Source organism: Bubalus kerabau, chromosome 10, assembly GCF_029407905.1.
Source record: "Bubalus kerabau isolate K-KA32 ecotype Philippines breed swamp buffalo chromosome 10, PCC_UOA_SB_1v2, whole genome shotgun sequence".
Classification (NCBI taxonomy): domain Eukaryota; kingdom Metazoa; phylum Chordata; class Mammalia; order Artiodactyla; family Bovidae; genus Bubalus; species Bubalus kerabau.
In genome coordinates, this window is record NC_073633.1 from 81,591,159 (window position 1) to 81,602,183 (window position 11,025).

Sequence of the window (11,025 nt, forward strand, 5' to 3'; positions counted from 1 at the left end):
TACCACCCCCCACTCCTTGCCTCCAAAGGCAGCCACCATCTTGATTTAGTGTTTATGACTCTCCTGTACATCATCATAGTTCTACTGCATATGTATATATCCCTTGAAAGTGAAAGTGAAGTCGTTCAGTCATGTCCAATTCTTTGTGACTGCATGGACTGTAACCTACCAGGCTCCTCCGTCCACGGGATTTTCCAGGCAAGAATACTGGAGTGGTTACCATTTCCTTCTCCAGGAGATCTTCCCAACCCAGGGATTTAACCCAGGTCTCCTGCATTGTAGGCAGACACTTTACCATCTGAGCCACCAGGGAAGTCCCATATATCCCTTAAGAAGGTTTTTATATGAATAGTATTATACTTTAGGAATCCTAAAACATCTTTTAACTCTATATTCACATACTACTTTAAAAAATTCTAATTCACACATAATAGCTTCCCCCTGGTCCTCCCTCGAGTAACAGAACAAAACCCATATCCCTTTCTATCTCATTTTAAAAGCTTTTAAGCAGAAATAAAATAAGAAATTAAGATAACAGAAACTACAGTGACCTGAGCCTATCCTCTAAAAACATAATAAAAAATCCAAGTTGGGGCTATTGTTCCAAAAGGCCAATTAATCAAGTCATTATTTATTGTATTTACCACATTTCCCTGATTCTAAAATACCACCAATTTATAAGGAGATTAAAAAACCAAATTAAAACTCTATATTGGATATTTCAATATGTGAAAAACAAGTCTTAGATTCAATAAAATAGTTAAGGTTGAAGTACTTTAAACCAGTCTTACAAACTGTCTCCAAAACACCCGCCTTGGATCGTAAACATTTTCAACAGTTCTCTCTCTCTCTCTCTCTATATATATATATACATACATATGGTGTATATAAATAGTGCATTAGTATAGTGAACTATTGAACCATGTAGAAATGAAAATAGCACACACTAAAAAGCCACATATATAAAAATCTGTGGTTAATGGTCTATGAGTAACAGTTAAATTCACTTATCAAATACTTTGTGAAGAGAAATTTAATAAAGGAAAGTATTTGAAAGCATGCGCCGTACAAGGCACAGGGACAGAAAAAAATAACAATGATGTTGCAGTCAGTAAGCTAATAGGGGAGACAAAACATAAAACAGAGCAATTATGACATGAAGCAAAAGTGGTAAGTGCCATAAGAGCAACTGGACAGCAGGAGGGGGGGATAAATGACAGGAAACCCAATGAAATAAACCATTTGAACTGGATTTAGATGAAAATGGAGGTGAACATAGCATTCCAGGCAGGAAAAAAACCAGAATGAGTAAAATCATGATCATTAGGCCTGAGAATCAAGACTGCTCTACTAGCAACACATATAAAAGATTAACAAAGAAAAGGCATGGAGCAATAAAGACCAGCAAGTAGTCTTTTGTAACATCCAAATAATGGCAGTGGGAATGAAGAAAGGAATACAAGAAGATATACCAGATGGAGAACTGACAAGCATCAGCTGAGAATTGGATGTGGTCAGTCACAGAGAAGATCAAATCAAAAGTGAGTTTCAGAATTCCAGCTTGGGCAACTGGAAGAATTCATTCCTTCCTCAGGATCCTTTTTGCAGAGTAATTGCCATGTGCAAGGTGTTGATACACAGGTAGTATAGCAGAATGCCAGAGGAGAGGCATGGAAACTGGCTTGGTGAGAGAGAAGCTTCATTTTGGATACAGTGAGTTTGAGGTGTCACCCTAGGACAACTGAGTAGAAATGTTTAGTTACCAGTGGAGATACAGGCAGCACTGGAGAGGAGGTCCTCCAAAATAACTGGGTTGAAGTCACCAGGAATGAATGGGATTACCAAGTAAAATATGAAAAAAGTAGAAATGAATCCTTGAGAAACATGGATACAGCTAGACAGATGAAGAGAAGTAAGAAAATATATTGTTATTGAGGGAGGTAAAGAAAAGGTGGATGCTTTGAAGGGAATGGCAACCCACTCCAGTATTCTTGTCCGGAGAACCTCATGGACAGAGGAGCCTGGCGGGCAACAGTCCATGGCGTCACAAAAAGTCGGACACGACTCAGCGACTAACACAAGAAAAGGCAAGAAACCTTGATGAAAGGAGTGGCTGAGAAACATGGGGAAGAGACCTATTACAAACACCCCCCAAGTGTGCTGACCAAGGTTTCTAGTGACCTCTCTCAACACTCTGGGAAAGAACAAAGTATCTGATTGCAGGGGGATGTTAGAATGTTAGAAAGCAGAGGCCATTGAGGATAGGTACAGATAGAACAGGATATTGAGGGAAGGGCAGATCAAAGACTTCCAGGCTTAAGAGGGGTAGAATCTCTAGAAGCTGGAAAGAACAGAATCAAAAGTATAAATGCAGCAGTGAGCTGTGGAGGAAAAAAAGGATTTTTTTTTTAAATTTTTTTGATCATGGAAAGCACATGGTTGAGGTAAGGAGAGAGAATCTCAGAGTATTCTTAGATGGCACCGATTTACAAACTATGATGTCAGTCCATATGCAGAGGAAAGAGGTAAGCTTAGGCCTTGAAAGAAACCCATTATGGGGTTGCAAAGAGTCGGACACGACTGAGCGACTGATCTGATCTGTTAATATAGAGTGTTGAAGTTTATAGAGAACTTTCACACACAGTCATTTCTCTTTCTGCTTCAGATAAGATCATTTCCATTTACCTATCTTCAAGTTCATCATTCCTGTTAACCCATTTTTTATCTCAGATATAGTTTCAGGACTAAAATTTTCATCTCACTTTTTTCTAAGTTTCTATTTCTCTGCTGAGATTTCCAGTTTATTCACATATTATGAACTTATTTTCCTTTACATCCTTCAGCAGTTACAGTAGTTGCTTTAAATCTTCTCAGCTAAATCCAACCTCTGGGTCATCTTGGGGTCAATCTCAATTAGGATGATAGTTCCCTGTTTCTTCATGTGTCTCATCATTTTGGATAATATCTTAGACACTGTCATTACTAAAGACTCTAGGTACTACAATATTCTTCCAAACAGCACTAATGTTTTTTTGTTTTGTTTTTGCAAATTAACTAGGCTGAACTTAAACTCCCAAGTTCTGCCTCCACTATGGTTTGGGGTTTTTTTTGTGTTAGGTGTGCTGTTTGGAGGCTGCTCAACACACATATACATTTCAGGGTTGGCAAGAGATTTAAGCTGAGTTTATACACATTATTTGGGGGTCCCCTCGACAACCTTTCTAGGATTTTCCTCCCTACTTTCTACCTATGTGGTCACTCTGAACTCTGTTCTCTTTTCTTCAAGCAAGTAAGACTACAGATTACTATCACAGTTTTAGGCATGCCCTCATGTCCCCAACTCGGGCCTTTCTCAGGCTAAAAGCCATAAAAATGGAAAATTATTCACAACGGTTCCATTCTTCCAAGTGTAGACCTCATTCCAGTTTCTGCTTGCTTTTTGTCGCTCTCTAATGCCATATGGTCGTTTTCAAACTTTTTTTCAACTTTACAATTTTCACTTGCAGAATTTTCCTGATAGAACTACTCAGTCATTACCCTTTATTAGCTATTCTAAAAAGTTTTGTTCTTCAGATCCATTTACACTCTTAAGAAAAGTACTAAGGGCTGTTATGTGGGTTATGTTCATCACTATCATATTCAGAATTAGAGTGAGAAATTTTAAAAATTTTAATGTTTGAAATAACAATAAACCCATTACATATTAATATAAATAAGACATACATTCTCAAACATAACTTTTTTAAGTGAGATGGGTGGCATCAGTTTTTTAAAATACTTATTTTTGGCTGCACTGGGTCTTCACTGCTTTCTGTGTACGTGTGTGGGCTTTCCCTAGTTGCAGCAGGCTGGGGCTACTCTTCGTTGCGGTGCGTGGGCTTCTCTTGTTGCGGAACACAGACTCTAGGCACTTGGGCTTCAGTATTTGCAGCATGTGGGCTCAGAAGTTGCAGCTCATGGGCTCTGGGGCATGTGGGCTTCAGTAGTTGTGGCACAGTCTCAGTAGTTGCGGCTTAAGGGCTCTAGAGCATGGATGGGTTTAGTAGTTGCGGCGTGTGGGCTTAAGATGCTCTGCGGCACGTGGAATCTTCCAAGACCAGGGATTGAACCTGTGTCCCCTGTACTGGGTAGGTGGATTCTTATCCACTGTGAAGGGTGGCACTTATATTTTGCAATCTTCTTTAATACCTGGCTTTAAAAACTATAGCTGGGTTCTTTTCTCTGCCTTTTCAATCAGTCTATTGCCACATGATGTTTTGGTTCAAATGTATTAAGAGAAATTGCCTTGGTAAAAGCGAGATACTTGTAAACCCACTGAAAGAAATTCAGGAAACTTCAAGGTGTCTGTGGACCACACTTTGAGAACCTCTCTCCTACACTATCTTTTTTTGATCCTGTGAGGTACTAAAGCAGATCCTGTATTATTTCCATTTTCAGGTTAAGAAACCATAAGCTCAGAGAAGGCAGGAAAGGTAACCAAAATCAGATAACTACCTGTTAAATGGTACTGGCAGAACTTCAAGTCTGACCTCAAACTCGGTACCCTTTCTTCAAAATCCCCATCTAGAACTATCAACATATATACTGATGGCAGATTTTGCAAATATATTGAATCAAATAAGGGGATAAATGTTTCAAGTTTATAAAATGAAATAAAGTCAAATCTGTTAAATAAAAAGTCATATATATATATAAGTTCATTCAAACTTGTTTGCATTATAGACATTTCAAGTTTTAAGGCAGTACAACCAGACTTTACCTCATGTTAATAGAACCAAAACATCACATAGTTAATGCAGGACGTTTTCCAATACAACTCACCTTACAAATTATTAGAGAGGCTTTTAATATAGCCTTTGTTCATCATTTTTTGTCTACTTATTTGATTTTCTTTAGTATGTGGAATAGTCAGTTTCCTATGTGTACAGAAACATCTTAGAAGTTACATTTGAGAAATTTTCGTGGAGATTTAAAACGTGAGAGGTTGCAATAAAATAACTTACCATTATATTTACAAATGCATAACCAAATGTAATGATGCTACATCTTAAAATGGTTTATCTGTTATCAAAGCGATATTTATAATAATAGCATTGATATTTAAGAGACTACAAAAAATTGTTTACTTACTAGACTGTAATAACTCTGGATTAGCTCAATCTAAGTAAGCTAGAACAGTTTCAACATTAGCTTGATATCCAACATCTTTGAATTTACTAAAAAAAATATTTTATAATAGACAGACTGGACTCTCAGATCTGGACTCTCAGACCTATGACAGCCAGAATAATGTCCTACAATATGCAACTTTTCATTCTGGCAGGCTATAAGACTCTTCAATAAAAGAATAAACAAAAGGAGTAAGACATCCGTTTCTCTGGAAAACACTTATTTTCTTTGTGGTTTCCACCAGTGTAACTTTATTGTTAATTATTAAGACACAGAGACAGTAAAGTTGGCCTAGGAATGTGTACAGCTTTTTTGAGATACTTACTCATGGCTATAAATACAAAGGTAAAAGCAGAGATATCCAAAGTGCTACTTACTAAGACTTTATACAATGATTTTAACTTTTTAATTTACCTCCACATGATTGTGGCAGTGTAATGTTTTATAACCAAGAGAAAGAATGTTTGCAGAAATCATTTTACCCCAGAATAGTGGCTCTAACTGCATTGTAAAACCTTCTATGCAGAGCTGTACTGATGTCTGAGTCCTACTCCAGATTAACCCAAACAGAACTGCTGAGGGTGAGGCACAGAGCCTTTTTTAGCCTCCTCAGGTGATTCCTGGAGAAGGTAACAGCAACCCACTCCAGTATCTCTTGCCTGGAGAATTTCACAGACAGGGGAGTCTGGCAGGCTACAGCCCATGGGGTAACAAAGAGCTGGACACAACTGAGTGACTAACATACAGGTGATTCTAATATAATGCCTCAATTAAGAACCACTGCATTAGAAGAACAAGGGACCCAGAAAATCCAAGAGACTATTTCACACACTAAAATTACAGAGAAAAGCTATTTCACAAGAAGGGCTTAAAATATGGGAATTATATGAATTACATTAAATGAACCAAAATCAACCACTGTAATTCTAACTGTAAACTAAAAATTTGCCAGATTAAGAAACAAATATTCCCAAAGTAGTATGGGTCTTGGGAGCAGATGAAGAACACACCATTTTCAAATTTCTTTTTAAAAACTACTTAGGAAAAAGAGGTATATTTACTCTCTCAGACACTATTATATCTATTTTTATAATATCTGAAAATGACATGGAAATTTCAAAATCTGAAAATTATTGTGTGAGGTAAACCCTGCAGTAATTCTAGGCATTTGCTAATGAAAATATCTCTGAGAATGTAAGAGAAGAGGGCAAGGAGCAGACACAGTAGATGATACAGGAAGAGCAGTTAAGCTCTAGAAACCTTTAACGGAACAAGGGAAACGTTAGTTTGGGGCCTGCTGCCTGTTGGTAGACACAGCCAGCCTTCTACATCTCTACCCCCATCTAACCAACACGTGGGATGCCTGATAAAGCCGCAATGCCAGGCAAACATGAAAGCTAACACCGGTGAGTGCAAATTGCTACTGGATCTTAAAAATATCAGAACCCTGTAAAGGAAAAGTTTCCTCTTGGTCCACTAAAAAAAAAATTAAGTCTGCATTTCTGAAAGAAAAAGCAAACCACTGACAGGGCTGGAGAAAACTGGAAAACAACAACGCTGGTACAGACCTGGAACACAGTACAAACAAGAATGATTATAACTTCTGAATATAGGTGAACCAACGCTTCCTTTGCCACGCAATGTTCCATACACACATTATCCACATGCGTTAATGAAACCCTTTACTTAAAGTGCCTAGGATTTCTCAGGAGGAATTAAAGAGCCATTGTATGATTGACTTGTAACCAGGGAAATAATGAATTGAAAAATATTCAAAAATAACTAACAACACTATAAACACATTTTCTCTAGGTAAGATTAAAAAAGAAAAAAAAAATCCCTGCTAGAAAAGGAAAGCAGATGTGTTAATAAATTCAACCAATAATCCTGAAACTACTGTTTGCTTCAAACACTTTCTTTCCTCTTCCTCCACTCTCCCTAAGCAAATTCAAGCAGCAATATCTTTTCTAGCCTAGAAGAAATGTTGTTAGTTATTAATAGCTATTATTATAGAGTAAATAGTATGTGTAAGGCCTTGTGCTAAATGCTGTATGTACACTATCTCTTAATCCACACCATGACTATATGTATTATTTCTATTTCCACTTTACAGATAAGAAAAAACCTAGGCTTAGGACATACAACAAGCAAATAGTACAAAGTGGGGATCAAAAGCTATATTTGACTCCACAGCCTGTGCTGGTAACTATAAACTGGAACAGTATTTTTCTTAGCATTCTTTTCTCAAGAGACTGAAGTTCACATGCAATTTGGAATAAATAAGCAGAAAGGGGGCACAGGAAGTGGTATAGAAGTACTTTATAATTTATCAAGATAAGAGCACCTGCACTGCTTTTTAAGACAAGGAAAAAACCTGCAATAATATAAAACCCCCAACTCTTTTCTGGCCTTTATTACTAAAATGTACAAGTTTTTCTTTAACAAGATGGTCAAGCACCATCTACGGACCATAGTAAATAAATCACTTTGGTTCAGTGTTGGGGAGGGCATTATGCAACACTTCCCAGCACAGCCCTGACCAGGATAATTTATGGCCAAGGCACTTGGGCCCCTCCTCCCCAGCTAGACAGCCTGGCTCCTCCGCACTCCCCTCAGGAGATAGGGTGGAAGCACACAGCTCTACTTTCTAAGGCATAGAGGGCAGCTGAAAGTCCTGCTCAGCCTCTCTGGGCAACCACAGGCGCCAATAAATCAGCCACAGGCGATTCACTCATCCCCTTCCTGGCTTGAAGTGGTAGCAAGATCTAATGTAAAAGAGCACTGACCAAACTTGGGAGATAAAGTGATTTAGCCTTGAATTCTACTGCAAATGACAGCATCATTGAAGCCAGGTAAACCTTTCTGAGCCTGTTTCCTTGCTTGTAAGATGGGAGACAATACTACCTCCATTTTGCTAAGTATTCATAATTCATCTATGAAAGCAGCGGGTCACTGCAGGTTGCTGTTGGGTTGTTTACTCAATAAACAAGGACCAAATCCATCTCTGCTACCTCCAAATAAGACATTCAGAGCTGCACTGGGAGAAAAGGTGTAGCAAGTTATGTGCGGTCCCCTCCTGTCTTCTTGCTGACTATCCCTGTGATGTTCTATTGGTTCCTGAAAACCTCCCAGCCATCAGAACTCATCTATTCTGCTTCCTATCCCATCACAGTTTTGTTCCCTATTAGAGAGCTGACGTCTGATAATGGATTAATAGTTCACTCTGAATTACAGCATATTCAGATTGCCAAAGTGATCTCTTGTGCCTTTACCCAAGGAAGCAACTAATGCTGCACATCTTGGTTATTCTTGCAGAAAACAGAGCTCAATGTTTTTGTGCGGGGGAGGGGGAGGAGCTTTGAGCTCAAAGTACATTAATAGGCAGTCTATTCCACCTAGAAATAGTGCTAACCACATTCCTTAAGATGCCAGAGTCATCACACTAGCCAAGTCTGATTTCTCAATAACCGGAATCAAGTATAATCACTTCTAGCATATAAGTCTCTATAGTGAGTGGGTTAAACTGGCATCGCACCCCTGGTGTGGTGAGGACTGTGAAGACCAAGACATCTAGAGCCCTGGAGTCTAGTTATTGAAGAGGTATAGGACTTCGATCAAGCTAGTCTTTTGGCCTGGTGTCCTCACCTGTAAAATGAGAGGGATGAACTGCATTTTCTATTAGGCCCCTTTTGGCTTTAAGACTTGTTATTCTAAGGTGTACTTTACATACTTCACAAAATCCTGTGAGAATAACAGCTTTGCCAAACAGGAGTCTCAAGAGAATGCATGCCACTGGGGGGAACCGGGGCGTTAATTTATGAAACATGTTGCTGCTGCTGCTAAGTCGCTTCAGTCGTGTCCGACTCTGTGCGACCTCACAGATGGAAGCCCACCAGGCTCCGCTGTCCCTGGGATTCTCCAGGCAAGAATACTGGAGTGGGTTGCCATTTCCTTCTCCAACGCATGAAAGAGAAAAGTGAAAGTGAAGTCGCTCAGACGTGTCCAACTCTTAGCGACCCCATGGACTGCAGCCTACCAGGCTCCTCCGTTCATGGATTTTCCAGGCAATAGTACTGGAGTGGGGTGCCATTGCCTGAAACATGTTAGCTGCTGTCAATTTCCAGGTACGGCGCTAGGCGCTGCCTAAGCAATTTGACATCAGCTTGATTTCTCCAAATAGTGCTAAAGAAGTCAGCGATAGATGGAGAAGGCTTTAAAAAGAAAAACTGACTTAGAATGAGATTAACATAATCTGAAAAAAGAATTATGGAGATGAGGGGGAATTCTTGCCCTAGAGACGGGGTAATCACAAACGGGGCTGTGGAGGGGAGACGCAGGACAGTGCCTGAAGCATTCCGCAAGTGGCACCTGGAGACCCGCCCACTGGCGAGAGGGGTCGAGGGTGCAGCAGCCTGGGGAATGCCGCAGGCCCGTAGGGGCTTCCCGCGCCAAGTCGCCCCGGGACCCCTAGGCGGAAGGTCTCCGTCCCTTTGAAGCGCCCCGGAGCCCAGTCCCGGCCTGCGTCGGGCCCGGCGGCCGGGTGGTGTGGGCAGAGAAAGGCCGCTCTGGACATCCTCCGCCCAGCTTTCACTGACGGTTGCCATTTTCCTCCAGTGCCCTGATTGACATCTCAAACGGACCAGAAACACCCATCTCCCCAGCTACTTGCATCTGTCCCGCGACCGGCGCAGCTGCAGGCCGCCGCCCCAGGCGGCTCGCGGCGGGAGGGACTGAGCCCGGGGCAGCCCACAGGGGCCGGGCCGCGTCGCTTACCCAGAGGCCGCCGCGGCAGGCAGGCGGCCGACTTCTCCGTGCGGGAGGGGCGCCTCCCGCGCCGCGTACGTCACGCGGCGGCGCCGGCTCACGCACCCCGCGGCCCGCTCTCGCGCGGCTTCCCGCGCCAGCCGCCCGGCGAAAGCCCCACGTGACCGCGCCTCTTGTAGCTGAGGAACCAGAGGCGCGGGGGCCGAAGTGTGCGTGCGTGCGTGCATACGTGCGCGCCGTCCCGCCCGCTCGCCCGCCAGCTCAACTGGCTTGGCGGGGGTCGGCCCGCTCTCCGGGTGCCTTCGCCACGGTTGCTAGTCGTGATTCTGTAGGCGGAAGCGTGGAGACCAGCCTGAGCGTCACAGGCTCCCCCACACACAACCGCGTGACCCGGGGACTTTCCCCAGGGTGTGCAAAAACACAGGCACCACCTCAATTCAGAGATGGGGGCGGGAAAGGGTGCACCCGCGTCTTCGCGGGAAGAGGAATGAGGGCGCGGGGCCAGGGAAGCTTAAGCCCCGGGAGCCTACGAGGGGAGGCGGTCGGGCGGGGTGGGGCATGGCGGGGGAAGTGACTCAAGGCCAGAGGCGGACAAGCCCACGGAAGGCAAGCGTGGGGGAGGTGCGGGGAATGGGCGACCCTGAACCGACCGGTAGCGCACGGGACTGGACGAGGGTTCCGGCGCCCCCCAAACGCTAGAAACGTACTGTGAGGGAGGGTCTCAGCTGCTGGGCCCTCTGGGGCCGGGCTCTGACATCTGGACGGAGTGGGAAAGCAGCAGCCTGCCCTTGGGGAGCCGGGAGGAGCCCAGTCCTATCCAGCTGTGCAAACAGGAGGAGGAGGAGGTCCCAAGCCTACCCTTGGGAAAGGGGCGAGAGGGGTGGTCAGGCCGCCGCCGCGCCGGCCCCCGCGGTGCGGGTTGCGCCAGCCTCCTCGGAGCCCGACGCAGAAACTTGTTGCAACAAACAGGCGACCGCGGGTGCCCCTAGCAGCCAGCGGCGGAGTGGGTGGGCGGTCGAGAGGGAGGGGAAGGCTGGCGGACGCCGCAGCGAACTGGTGGGCAGACCCGGAGTCGCCGCGTAAGCGGGGCCG

The 11,025-nt window shown here is 43.4% G+C and overlaps 1 protein-coding gene across 8 annotated transcripts in view; it reads right to left on the reverse strand.

Moving 5' to 3' along the window:
* The window catches only part of ZBTB25 (zinc finger and BTB domain containing 25), a 32,983-nt gene that overhangs the window by 21,451 nt on the left and 507 nt on the right, over positions 1–11,025 (reverse strand). For 3 of the 8 annotated variants that reach the window (XM_055538340.1, XM_055538341.1, XM_055538337.1), the window contains exon 1: positions 9,943–10,468. The exons of 1 other annotated variant lie outside the window; for it this stretch is intronic. In XM_055538340.1, the coding sequence (XP_055394315.1) occupies positions 9,943–10,160 (218 nt within the window). In that variant the 5' untranslated portion in view covers positions 10,161–10,468. 4 more of the 8 variants (XM_055538339.1, XM_055538338.1, XM_055538342.1 and 1 more) reach the window with 3 other exon arrangements.